Consider the following 13,860-nt stretch of genomic DNA (forward strand, 5'->3'; position numbering starts at 1 on the left):
TTTTTCACGTGAACTATGCCCAACTTTAATTTGAGAGGCTGTGCATTGATCCTTAATAGATTTGTACTTAAACATGTAGGTGTTGTAGCTGAACACCAGTGCTCCCTCCACATTCCTCCTTCCATTCTAGGCAGCAGTGCTACAGCCTCCCATTGTTTCATTCACTGGTGTCTCTTGACCTTTCTCTCTCTCTCTTTTCTTTTAAAAGACTTGCCTTTTCCTAGTGGTTGTCAACCTTCATTTGTTGAATTTTTAAATTTTAAATTTTACTGAAAAGATCCGACAGCCCTATTCACTGGACTAGTATTTGCCAAAAAAAAAAGAGGGGGAAGGGGGGCCTTGTGCCATCCCCATCTTTTACATTTAGTTTTTCTTCCACTATAACCTCTGTCCTTTAAGCTGCTAAGCTGATGGAATACAGAATCATGAGATGCCAATATTCTTAAACCTCAGTTTTTGGCCTAAAATGTAAAGGTGTCTCCTTCCTGCTTGTGGTTGGACTACTGCTAACTAGCTCCCAAAAATGACAGGGAGGAATTTGTTCTTCGCTGAATTCCTCTTTTTCCCTGATGCTTACTCTCCAAGGGAGTTAGTTACCTTTGAGAGGGAGGGTGGCCAGAATGTGGCAAGAAAAAAAAATCCACAAATTGGATAATCAACTCGTTTATGTGCTTGAGATACCTAAAAAATTGCCAGCCACCCAAATGTCCCCAGGATTGCCCAGTGTTGTGTGGATCTCTCCTTTCCAGACTGGTTTCCCAGTCTTGCTGCCATGCCGTGACATCTAGCTGTGCAGCGTGACCATCCTCCCACAGGCAAGAAGGGTTAGCCACAACCGCGTTCTCCAGCAGTACATTCTGCTTCGTTACAGGGTAGAACAAACCGTAGTAAGACAGAAACCAAAATAACTGATATTGTATATATTCCATTTGTTTTTATTTCCTTTGTTGTCTTAACTCTCTGGTCTAATTGTGTGATTCATTCATGAGTTGTGGAATTTTGTGAATCAGAAATGATTCTCATATACACTAATCGTTAAAAAAGAATAGTAAAAACTCAAATGTTCAGCCCCTTAAGAGTAAATGAAATATCACCAAATGGATGATGAACTTGTTGAATTGAGGTCATAATGTAATTAGAAGAATTGGCACACCAGTGTCAGGCAGATTCAGTAGCCATGCACCACCAAGATCTGATTTAAAATTAACAGGTTTGAATTGTAGCACAATTGTACCATCCCGTTTCAACTAGTCTTAATTAAATCTTTCTTTTAGTAAATGCTGATGGTACTTGGGTGGAACATAATTAGTAGTATATTCTGAGGAATTAAATGTTATGTTCATGCCATCATCATGTCTCCTTGAGATTTCAGCTATCATTTACTTTCCATTTGAAGAACTAATGAAATATTTCTGAGACCGTATAGTTTATAAATTCAACAGATAAATTTTAGTTAACATTTTTCCTGTTTTTTTGTTTTTTTTTTTAAAAAACAAGGACAATTTCAAAGGATCAGTTTGAAAAGAAGAAAAATGATACTTTAGATCCTGAACCGTGAGTATATATAAGCAATTTCTTTCTGACTTTTAGGTTTTAGTTTCAAATTAGGAAAGTTATATCATATGATTGGTTGTGGCAAGACACATTTGAAAATATTTTGCCATGGATGGGAATTTATTGTGTGAGGTTAACTTTTAGGTATGGTTCCTAGTTGAACTCACACAAAAGGCAACATACTCTCAGTTACTGAATTTTAACTGTGATAAGATTGGGTGTACATTTTGGTCCTAACAGAACCTCCAACTCAGTCATCACTTTCTTTAAGAAACTGTTTGGTCTTTAGATACCAAAGGTAAGAATATTTGATTGGAGGGAACGAATGTGGCTAAAGCTGTTGAGTGCCTGCTTCCCACATGGGTGGTCCTGGGTTCGGTCCCTGGTACCTCCTTAAAAAAACAACAACAACAACAACAAGCAAAGAAATGAAAGGGGAGCCGATGTGGTTTGGTGGTTGAGTGCTGGTTTTCTGCATAAGAGGTCCTGGATTTAATTCCTGGCCCCAGTACCTCAAAAAAATAAATAAATAAACATTTGGCTGGAGCAGTGCTAGTATCGTTTAAAGAGAAATTCAGAAAGAAAACCTCTTACAAACCACTTTCTAAAAATAAGCAATAGGAAGCCTAGTCTATTTTCTTGCCACCGTCTTTGGTGTATAGTATATTTCAAAGACTGTTGTCAAATGCTTTGCTTTTCTGACATTGATAAATGGGAACTCTGCATTTGTAAAGTGTGCTTTGTAATAACTCTTAATGAGGCTTCAGAGTCCGTTCTGTGTGTGATGGCCTCTTCCCAAGTCCCCAAAATAGAGGCCTGAGGGACACACCAGTGTGTGATGATACCAGTGTCTTCTGACACACAGGGAAAGGCTGCCTGGGGCTGCTTGGTGAGCAGCCTCCAGCCCCCTCAGGTGCTTGGGGCCTGTGGAATGCGCATGTGCCATGCCAAGGAGCAGGCCCTGCTCCTTCTTGGCCCCAGCCCTCCCAGCTCTGAGGAGGCTGACTTAGTTTCCTACAGGGCTGTTGATGCAAAATACCAGAAATGGGTTGGCTTTTATAAAGGGGGTTTATTTGAGGTAAAAAGCTTACCGTTTTGAGGCTGTGAAATGCCCAAATCAAGGCAACATCAGAGATGCTTTCTCACCAAAGTCAGCTCCCATTGATTTAGGGTCCTGCCCCATGGTGAAGATGGTTACTGATTTCTGCCAAGGTCGCTGAAGAGGTGATAGGTGCTGTTGACTGAGTTTCTTTTTTGTTTCATAGGTTTGATAACTGGTTTGGTTTTTAGCATAATGAGCTTAAGGTGCCAAGTGGAGAACTGTAGATGGATGTACTTGGCTTCAGAGGTTCTCAGGCCTGGCTGCACAGTAGAATGACCTGTGAGCTTTCAGTGGATTCTTCCTCCCCCGCCCCCTCCTCTGTATCCCCTACCTCTAGGATGAGGCTCACGAGTTCCCTGGGTGATGGTGAGGAGCAGGCATGTCGAGGACCCCCAGGTAGGAGTGAGAGGGAAGAGCAGCTGAAGACAGAGCCCAGGCATGTCGGCCTTCAGGGTAGGCAGAGGAAGAGCAGGCTGTGAAACTGTCTTTGAGGGATGGTCTGCTCAGGGGAAGAAGACTGTGAGGAGGGAGGTGATGCTGGAAATACCAAAGGAGAAGATTTCAGAATCGAGGGGTATGTGCACATGCCACTATCCTGAGGGAATCAGTCAGAACAGGACTGAGTGGAGTGGGGTGCAGGCAGCAGAGCCTCCTGGTCATCTTGGCAAGAAGTTGCAGTAATCTGGTAAAGTCGGCAGCTGAGGAAAAGGGTGGTGTGGTGCTGAGAACCTGGGCAGTAGAGGGAGACAAAAGGCAAAGACGGGGCTTTTTGTTTGTTTGTTTCATAAATGAGAGAAAGAGTCAGGTGAGGAGAGGGAGAACTTGAAATTCCATAATTGATGGAAGGGACACCAGAGGACACAGCCTATTTTCTTTTTCTTTTTTTTTTTTTTTTAAAGATTTATTTATTTATTTAATTCCCCCCCTCCCCCGGTTGTCTGTTCTCTGTGTCTGTTTGCTGCATCTTGTTTCTTTGTCCGCTTCTGTTGTCGTCAGCAGCACGGGAGGTGTGGGCGGCGCCATTCCTGGGCAGGCTGCACTTTCTTTCATGCTGGGCGGCTCTCCTTATGGGGCGCACTCCTTGCGCGTGGGGCTCCCCTACGTGGGGGACACCCCTGTGTGGTGCGGCACTCCTTGCGCGCATCAGCACTGCGCATGGGCCAGCTGCACACAGGTCAAGGAGGCCCGGGGTTTGAACCGCGGACCTCCCATGTGGTAGACGGACGCCCTAACCACTGGGCCACGTCCGTTTCCCAGCCTATTTTCTTGACATTCCTCTTCCTTGGCATGAGCAGGAAGAGGCTGGGAGTGGCATCTCTTTGGAGGGCACAGAAATTGAAGGAAATATTGACTGCTGACCTTTAAAATTCTTAACATTTGCTGAGGTTTCAGAGAGTTGAAGCTGGCTGGGGGTGATAGCAGCAGTTGAGGAAAGGGTGAAGAACCAGGTTAGCTGCCAGTTAGGATGGGAGAGGGGGCCACACAAAGTAGGATTGCCAGCAAGCACTAGAGGACAGTAGGTTAGTAGGCACAATTTTGTGCACGGGGTTTTCCCCCTTTCCTCCAGCAAAGCAGGAGGAGAGCAGTGGAATGACTGGGCAGACCTGTGGCTGTAGGCCACCCAGCATGTACAGCAGGAATAAGAAGCGTCCAGGGACTTGGTGGAGGTTTGCTGCAGGGCACAGTTGTCAGGTGTTGGGGTGGTGGCAGAAAGGGGATGAACCAAATGGTGGATAGAAGACTTTGACTGTAGAGCATTTTGGAGTTTAAAAGGCTCCCAAGCGAGCAGACCGGTTCTTAGAGATGACAGCCAGATGTGGCCACAGTTGTGGGCAGCTGCAGAGAGTAGTGGGAACTCTTGTCTCGACACTGGAGAACGGTTGTTGCAGAATGTGTGGCCCACTGTCTTGGTCCTCCAGGATTTCCTTGAATAAAGCCCTGTCCATTTCCCAGGAGGTTTAAGGCTTTTCACCCTTTGTGACTTATTCCGGACCATTCCCTGTACCTCATAGTGTACATTTGGCACGCATTTTCCATACTGCCCCATTATCAACACAGTACATCTTTGGCATAGATGTAAGAATATTATATTATTACTGCTAACCACAGTCCATAGGTCACTCCAGTTATATTTTTCCCGTGCTTCTCCACACTCCCACGACCCTGCAGTAGTGATGTGCATTTGCTCTAGCTCACAAGGGACGCTCTTGCATCTGTACCTCAGCCACAATCCTCATCCACCTCTGGGTTCACTGTATTCAGTTCCTAGATGATTCTCTAGCATCCTGTCAAATGGCATGTACATCCCTAGACTGCCATTTCCAGCCACATTCCCCTTCATAAACTAGGTGTTGTTCACTGCGTATTACCCTCTACTTTATACATTTCTACACTTTTACACTTTTAAGATGAAACTACCTAAAACTTTGCATGCATTAAACATCAGTAGTCCATCTCAGTCCTCCGCTTATCTCCTTTAAGTATCTATCACCTACCACCAGGTCTTGAAGATATTTTCCTACAATTTCTTCTAGAGCTTTATGGCTCTTGCTTTAGTTTTTAGGTTTTTGATCCATTTTGAGTTAATTTTTGTATAAGGTATGAGATAGGGTTCCTCCTTCCTTCTTTTGCCTATGGATGTTGAGTTATTTCAGCACCATTTGTTGAATGGACTGTTCTGCCCGAGCTGTGTGGGTTTGACAGGCTAGTCAAAAATCACTTGACCATACATGTGAGGGTCTGTTTCTGAGTCATCAGTTTGGTTCCATTGGTCTATGTGTCTGTCTTTATACAAGTTTCAAGCTGTTTTTACCACTATAGCTAGGTAGTATGATTTAAAGTCTAGACATGAGAGTTTGCTTTTCCTTTCTGAAATGTTTCTGGCTATTCAGGACCCCTTCCTTTCCAAATGAATTTGATAACCATGTTTTCATTTTAAGAAAAAATGCTGGTGGACTTCTTGTCGGGATTGAATTGAATATATCAATTTGAGTCAAAACGATATCTTAATGATATTTAGTCTTCCAATCCATAAGCATAGAATGTTCTTCCAGTTATTTAGGGCTTTTTTATTTCTTTTTAGCATTGAGTTGCAGTTTTCTAAATACAAGTGCTTTACATCATTGGTTAAGTTTATTCCTATTTGAGTTTTATCTGTCATACTTTATTTTCCCCCACTCTTTTGACACTTTCAGTTACTTTCATTGATATAGTCTTCATTTCTAGGGTCTCGGTTAGAAATTCTTTCAGTTTCTGTTTATCTTTCAATATTCTTACCTTACCCTCATTTTTGAAAGACAACCTTGCTGGATATAAGATTCTTGGCTGGAAGTTTTTTTTCTTGTAGTATCTTAAATATATCATACCACTGTCTTGTTGCCTCTATGGTTTCTGGTGAGAAATCAGCACTTAATCTTACTGGATATCCCTTATATCTTATGCATTGCTTTTCTCTTGCTGCTCTCAGAATTCTTTCTTTATTTTTGGCATTTGACATTCTGATGAGTATGTGTCTCGGACTTGGTCTATTCAGATTTTTTTCGGATGAGAGTATGTTGTGCTTCTTGGACATGATTATCTATATCCTTCCATATGGTTGGGAAATTTTCTACCATTATTTCTTCAAATATTCCTTCTGCTCATTTTCCCTTCTCTTCTCCTTCTGTGACACCTACGATATGTATGTTTGCATGTCTTTTGCTGTCATTTAGTTCGCTGAGACTTGTTCAATTTTTTCCGTTCTTTTCTTCATCTATTCTTTTGTACCCTTTCAGAGGCCATTTCTTCAAGCACCAATCCTTTCTTCTGCCTCCTCAAATCTGCTATTATATGATTCCAATGTTTTTAAAATTTCATTGATTGTACCTTTCATTCCCATAAGATCTGCTATTTTTCTATGTATGCTTTCAAATTCTTCTTTGTCTTCATCCAATGTCTTTTTTTTTTTTTTTTTTAATTCTTTTTAAGGTACATAGATCACAGAAAAATGTTACATTAAAAAATATAAGGAAAGCGGATTTGGCTCAACTGATAGAGTGTCCGCCTACCATGTGGGAGGTCCAGGGTTCAAACCAAGGGCCTCCTGACCTGTGTGGTAAGCTGGCCCAAGCATAGTGCTGATGTGCGCAGGGAGTTCCCTGCCACGCAGGGGTGTCCCCTGCGTAGGGGAGCCCCACGTTCAAGGAGTGCGCCCCGTGAGGAGAGCCGCCCCATGCGAAAAAAGTGCAGCCTGCCCAGGAGTGGCACCACACACACAAGAGAGCTGATGCAGTGAGATGACACAACAGAAAGAGACATAGATTCCCTGTGCCACCGACAAGAATGCAAGCAGACACAGAACACACAGCAAATAGACCCAGAGAGCAGACAACGGGATGGGCGGCAGAGAGAGAAATAAATTATTTATTTAAATTAAAAAATATATAAGGTTCCCACACACCCCACTCCCCACCCCCCCAATACCCCACACCCCACCAATGTCTTCTTAATATCCTTAATCTCTTTAGGCATGTCATTGAATTTATTAAGGAGATTTGTTTGAACATCTATGATCAGTTGTCTCACCTCCTTTATGTCATCTGGAGGCTTACCTTGTTCCTTTAACTGGGCCATATCTTCCTGTCTTGGCATGGATTGTAATTTTTTGTTGCTGTCTTGGCATCTGGCTTACTAGAGTATTTATTCTGGGTGTAGTTTTTCGCTTTAGTTTAGTTCCTGCCCTTTCTCCCTTGCTGGTTGTGCTGTCGGAGCCAAGGATGTAGTTGATGCTGTCAGCTATGGAAGCTCAAGCTGCCCTCATTGCCCCAGGGACCAATGAAACTTCTCCCAACTTTCTCCTTTGCCAGGGGTAGGGACAGAGTCACAGCTGTGTGAATAATCCAAGTCGTGCAGGCCTATCCTGTGTTGCTCAGAGAGACTGATGAAGCTTCGTGCCCCTTTCTCCCCTGCCTGGGATGGGGTTGGAGCTGCAGGTATGGGCAGCAGTCTATGCAGTGCGAATCCAAGATGACCACAGTTGCCCCAATAGACTTCCAATTATTCAGTCTGTGCCAGCCAGAGGTACCTGCAATTACCTGGATAGGCTGGTGCCGGGCCCACCAGCCTCCTCCCTTCCAGAGGTGGGGCTGAAGCCTAGGCTAGGGCTACAGGCCGATCTGGGTGAAAGAAACCGGTTCCTACCATCACTGTGATTTTCCATCAGGCAGGCATCCCCTCATACTGGTGGTGGAGTCAAAATGGTGGCCACTGGCCTCTTTCTGACTTGGACGGGTTCACACCCTAGCTGTTCCTAGGGTTATACCTTTACCAGCCAAGTGTACTAATCATTAGCTGAAATCGGTGGCCGACTATCTCCTCCTCCCGTTTTTGGAGAATGGAGCTTCAAATTCCAGCCACAGAACAGCTCCTGGGGTAGCCCACACTGCCAAAGTAGGATGATCACTCGCCTCCTCGGCTTGACCAGTAGTTTCCCAGAGAGGCTGTCGCAGGTCCCACCAGCTTCCTCCCTGTCAGAGGTGGGGTTGGGGTTTAGGCTAGAGCTCCAATCTGATCTGGATATACAGAGGCCAGTCACTACCAGCACTGTGATTTTCAGTCTGCCCCCACTTCCCTTAGCATCAAGCGTGGAGTTAAGATGGTGGCTATTGGCCTCCTTCTGACTCGGGTAGGTTCAAACTTTGACTGTTCTTAGGATTATACTTGAATTTACACATCAGTAGCTGAAGTTGGTGCCCAACCATCTCTTCCTCCCCCGTTTTTGGGAAGTGGAGCTTTCAGTTCCAGCCACGGAACAGTTCCTGAGGTGGCTCGTAAGCTACCGGCCTACGTGGAACGCTCTACTCATGAATCTTCTCTGCACATGGGCAGTCTCTTCCTTCCATCCCTTCAAGGATGTTGTAGGATACTCTTTTGGCCACCTGGAGCCCTCAAACAAGTACTTCAGCTAGCTCCAGTAAATTCTGGGTGTTTCCTAATTGCCTTGTAGCAGCTCCTTACTCCCGTCACCATCTTGCTGGTTGTCCTTGTCCTTTCCGGGTGATTTTTAAAACTAAAATTGTTTCCTTTCTGGTTGCAAAGGAAGTAGGTGAGATTGGGAGGAAAAGAGAAATGAGACATTTGTACAAAGTGGGGGGTGGGGGGGTCAGCTTTTCCTGTAAAAAAATGTCACTTTGATGCCTTTTTTTAAGATAATGACTGAATCTGTCAACAGATGCATTAATGTCACAGATACTGAAGTAATCAAGTGAACAAGATGCGAACACGATACAGCAACTCCTAAAAATAACTCCAGTTGTGTGCTTCCACGTGCATTATTACACTGTGCTTTCTGTGTCTTCTAGTTTTGTTGATTGCAAGGAGTGTGGCCGGAAGATGCATCAGATTTGTGTTCTACATTATGACATCATTTGGCCTTCAGGGTAAGCAATTTCCTAGTGACTTCTGTGATCCTGGAAAAGGGAAAGCAGTACTGCATAAATGAGTGAGGAAGCGTGCCTGCTGCTGCTCCTCCATCTCCTTCACTGTTTTCACCAAGAAAACAGCAATTATGATAGATGGCAGGTGGTTCTAGATTTCAGTTTTAGTGTTCCCCTGCTTTGGGAATCATGGAACTAAGGCATTCTGCCTCTTCACTTTTTCATAATCATGTGAATTAAACTGCCGACAAAGCATTTTGACATTGTATTTCATTGGTTTGACAACATATACCATTTTATATTATCTAATCACACCCTTTTTTTATTTCCTTCCCAGCTTTGTATGTGACAACTGCTTGAAGAAAACTGGTAGAACTCGGAAAGAAAACAAATTCAGTGCTAAGCGTAAGTTTGTGGAAGGTCTTTTGTTTCCTGGTCTGTTCGTTTGGGGACCTCTGGGCTTTCCCCTGTCTTCCTCTGGTACCTCCCAGCACATGAGCACATGGCATTGGCTCTTAATTTTCCTGGTTTTTATCTGTAAGTTTACCCTTGAAGAGACGTATTGGCATGATCTTTTCTATGGAAGTAAGCCTATGACCAGTCTGTGTTTTAGATGAAAGCTTAGATATATGGTAAACTTTGTAAATTCTGAGAAAGAAGATTTACCAGCAGATTTTTCAAGTAGCTAAGAAATAAGACACACACCCCATGCACGCTGCTGTATCGTTTGGGCCCCTGGGGCTGTGTCTGGGCTGCCGTCTGCCAGTGGAGGCACTGGGTCTTGCTGTTGTGAGGCAGACACTTTCAGGTCTGATATGCACTTGGGCTGTCTGGTATGTCATCACCACAGCAAAAACGGCAGAGGCATCTCTGCTTATATAAAAAGAGCAACGTGTTGCTACTAAAGATGAACTTTGCCTGGCTAGACTTCATTTTTTCACAGACAGTGGTACTTTGAAAAACTATGGTCATTTAACCTTTGTAGAAGGGACTACCTCCTGCAGCCCTTTTGAGGAGCTGAGAGTGGAAGAGAAGTGGAAATGGAGGGGGAAATCACTTTTGGGGGAGCAGGGAAGGGATGGCAGGCAAGGAGGCAGCCAACTCTATGAGGTTAAGAGTAAGTTTCCATTGAAGTTCAAATTCTTGTTACCTAAAACACAAGGTTCTCTCATAGCAGGGGTTCTTAGCCTTTTTTGTTCCACGGACCCCTTTGCCAGTCAGATGAATGTGTCCTTTATTAAGTTCACACTGTACTGTGTATTATTTAATAAATAGATCACAGCCGCACCAAGACGTCCCCACAAGATGTGTTCTTTTGAATTTCCCTTATTAAGAAGCCCTTTCCTATAGCTATACTCACTCTGTTCAAACCTTTTGAAGTATTAATTGAAGAGCCCACTGACTCTTGTGACATTGCTTTTGAGAACAGGGTTTCTCTGCTGAGCCACTGTTGACATTTGTTCTGGGGGCTGTCCCCTGCATTGTAGGATTTTAGCAGCATCCTGGGAGCCACCCACCAGGTGCCCCCCCGAGACATAACAATGGGAAATGTCCCCTATGTCACATCTCCCACGGAGGCATAGTTGCCCTGGGTTAAGAACCATTGCTTTAGAGGCTCTGTTCTGAGTGAGAGATCTAGAAGTTAAACAAGTTAGAAACTCTTCTTGGGCAAGAGTGTCCATGATCAGATAGAATTGGCAAGAGAGCTGGGCCCCAACAGACCAGCAGTCAGGCTGGGGGGATCCAGGAGTAGCAAAGAGCATGGTGGGAAAAGGAATCTGAGAGCTGGCCCTGGCCCCAAGCATCCTAAGGAGGGTGGAGAGGGTATTTGGACCTTTGGTAGATGAGCTTTCTGTTGCTGTCGAATGGTGACATGCAGAAGAGGACACTGGAAAGCTAGTGTGCCCCATGGTTCCTGGTATGAGCGTGCACTAGCATAGTCTTTGCAGATGTCAGTCACAAAATAATGGTTTCCTCAGTTCAAGAGCCACTATGATAAACCTTTAATTTTTGCACTAAGAAATTAAAATACCTCCCAACTGACTAGTCAGGGAATGATACTGGAACAGACCATCCATTAAAAACCACACCCTTACCTTTTACCATACACGAAACAATTTAGGGGAGAGTAAAGGTGGAAAAAGGTAACAAAACTACAAATTCATTCAAGGAAAATATAAGAGAATATTTTTGTTGTGTTAAATTACGAAAAGTCATCATAGAAATGACCCAACCAGAACATGAGAAAGAAAAAGGCTGAAGGATTCGATCACATAAAGGGAAGGAAATGATGCCCCTGTCATGTGCTGTGCATAGAAATGTCAGTTGATGCCTGGGGAAGGGGGAGCAATTTAATGTTGGATTTAGATCCAGCAGTTTTCTTTCTAAGTCTGTATCCTCAGAGATGTTTGCACACATGCAGAGGTGCACCAGCATTAGGAGGACTGAAGAAGTAGGAGGAACATGTGGCTGAGTACAGTGAGATGTGCACTCGAGAGAGAACTCGGGCACCGTTAAAGGAGGAGGCAGACTCTAGTGTCCTGAGTGGAAACAGGCCCAAGACCTTTTGTTAACAAGATAAAGTGTGTTATGTAACAATTCCTACAGCATTTGAAATCATTTGCTCTGAGAATGTATACAGATATATTAGTCAGCCAAAGGGGTACTGATGCAAATTACCAGAAATCTCTTGGCTTTTTTGAAGGGTATTTATATGGGGTAAAAACTTACTGTTAGAAGGCTGTAAAGAGTCCACCTCAGGGCTGCTTTCTCACCAGAGTCAGTTGCACATGTTGAAGGAAGATGGCGAGTGATCTCTGCCTGGTCTTTCAGGGCTTCCTATATCAGTCTCTGGCAAGGGCTCCTTTCTTTCCAGGCCTTATCAGCTGCTCAGCTGCTCTGTCCTCTTCAGCTGCAGACTATCAGGCAAATAGCTCATCTCTCCCTGGGACCCAGGATCAAACCTGACAGAGCTATCTCCTCTTCCGTGTCTATGGAGCTCTCTCTCTTCCTTTTCTGTGTGTCGTCTTGAGTGAGTGTCCATTTATATCAGCCCACCAAGGGGACGGGGACTCATCCCTGAGTCCTGCCCAACTGGTGTGGTTGAATCAAATCCCTGGTCTTAACAAGTAATTTAATCAAGACGTGTCAGTTGAATCTAATGCATTCAAAGGGTATCACACCCAGAGGAACAGACCAGTTTATAAACATAATCTTTGTTTTGGGGGGATTTGTAAGTAATACCAAACTGCTTCAATAGGTATGTATCATACTTAGAAAAAATAAGTTAATCTTGAAGAATGATTTTTTTTTAATGTATATGAAAATAACCCCCACCCCAGAGGAAAGTGTACCTCCACTCTTCTTTTTTTTCTTTCTTTTCCTTTTAGTAGGTACTGGGAATTGAACCTGGGACCTCATACATGTGAAGCAGGTGCTCAACCACTGAGCTATACCCACTCACTGGTATTTTTTTCCCCCCACACTTTTTATTCCTTTATTCCTGCGTGTACAGTGGCTGCCCTGTAGGCAGCATTCCCCACTTCTTCATCACGCCTTTACCCTCTGGGCCGACATGGACGTTGTCAAGGCATGGAGAAGCTGAGTACTCTCATCAGTCTCCTCAAGAAGTATTCTCAGCACACAGTTTGGTGCCATAACAAGATCTTTATAAATGGTCTCATTAAAGTATCTGGTTTTTAGTGCAACTGCTTGAGAAGATTCAAAGTGAAAAGTAATGACCTAATGGGAGAGGTTTGTTCTTCCCATTTGCTCTTTGAAAACTTTTTGTGCAGTTGTGTTTGCACAAGGGAAGAGGTGGCCTTTTGCTGCACTGCGGCAACGGGCCCCTTCCGGGCTGTCTTAAATTGTCTGACTGGGAAGCTGCCTGGTGACGGAGCACAGGGAATGAGGACGGGAGGAGTTTCTTCAGGAGCTCAGCAGGGGGACTCTTCCACGATGTTTGAGTCCCTCCACACCTCATTCTGTCATCTCTGTCATCTCAGTCATCGGGAAGTCTCCATGGGGAGTGCGGAGTGTGGCCACAGCCCTGCGTGGAGGGCAGCTCTCCACCGCATACAAAAAAGACCACAAATCCATGGCCCCCTTATTTTTTAAGTAGTTATTTTATTATATGTAAATATATATAAAATATATGTGGCAAGTCATTTTAACATTTTAAGTGGACAATTATTGGACACTGAGTGTGTTGACAATCCTATGTAACTTTCACCACTGTTTCCAGACTATTTTCATCATCCCAAACCAGTACAGGTACTCATTTAGAAGTGGCTCCCCAGCCCCTGGCCCCTTGTACCACATTTGGTTCATCCCTCTGTCCGTGGATGGACACCTAAGTTGCTTCCATATTTTGGCTTTTATGAATAATGTTGCTGTGAACATTGGTGTACAAATATCTGTCCTTGTCCCTGCTTTCAGTTCTTTTGGGTGTATACCTAGGAGTGGAATTGTGGGGTTATATGGTAATTCTGTGTTTCACTCTGAGGAACTGCCAAACTGCTTTCCACAGTGGCTGCACCATTTTACATTCTCACCAACAATGAAGGTTCCTATTTCTCTGTATCCTTGCTAACACTAGTTATTTTCAATTTTATAAAAAAACAGTAGCCATCCTAGTAGGTGTGAATTATTTCCTTGTTTTTATAGCTTTACAAATTTTTGTTTTCCCATGTGGTTCCCTCCCCACCCCCCCCCACCCCCAGTTGGCTCCCTCAACTGTTCGCTCATTGTTTCTTTTAGCTTGTTGTTTGCGCTCGTTGTTTTTGCTTGTCG

General features: G+C 44.0%; 1 protein-coding gene across 1 annotated transcript in view; it reads left to right on the forward strand.

The window, feature by feature from the left end:
• The window catches only part of CREBBP (CREB binding protein), a 155,200-nt gene that overhangs the window by 126,185 nt on the left and 15,155 nt on the right, over positions 1-13,860 (forward strand). Inside the window, exons 21-23 of the mRNA XM_058286560.2 lie at positions 1,498-1,554; positions 8,995-9,072; positions 9,407-9,474. Of these exons, the coding sequence (XP_058142543.1) occupies positions 1,498-1,554; positions 8,995-9,072; positions 9,407-9,474 (203 nt within the window). The remainder of the gene's footprint in view (positions 1-1,497; positions 1,555-8,994; positions 9,073-9,406; positions 9,475-13,860) is intronic.

The sequence above is a fragment of the Dasypus novemcinctus genome, chromosome 23, assembly GCF_030445035.2.
Source record: "Dasypus novemcinctus isolate mDasNov1 chromosome 23, mDasNov1.1.hap2, whole genome shotgun sequence".
Lineage (NCBI taxonomy): Eukaryota > Metazoa > Chordata > Mammalia > Cingulata > Dasypodidae > Dasypus > Dasypus novemcinctus.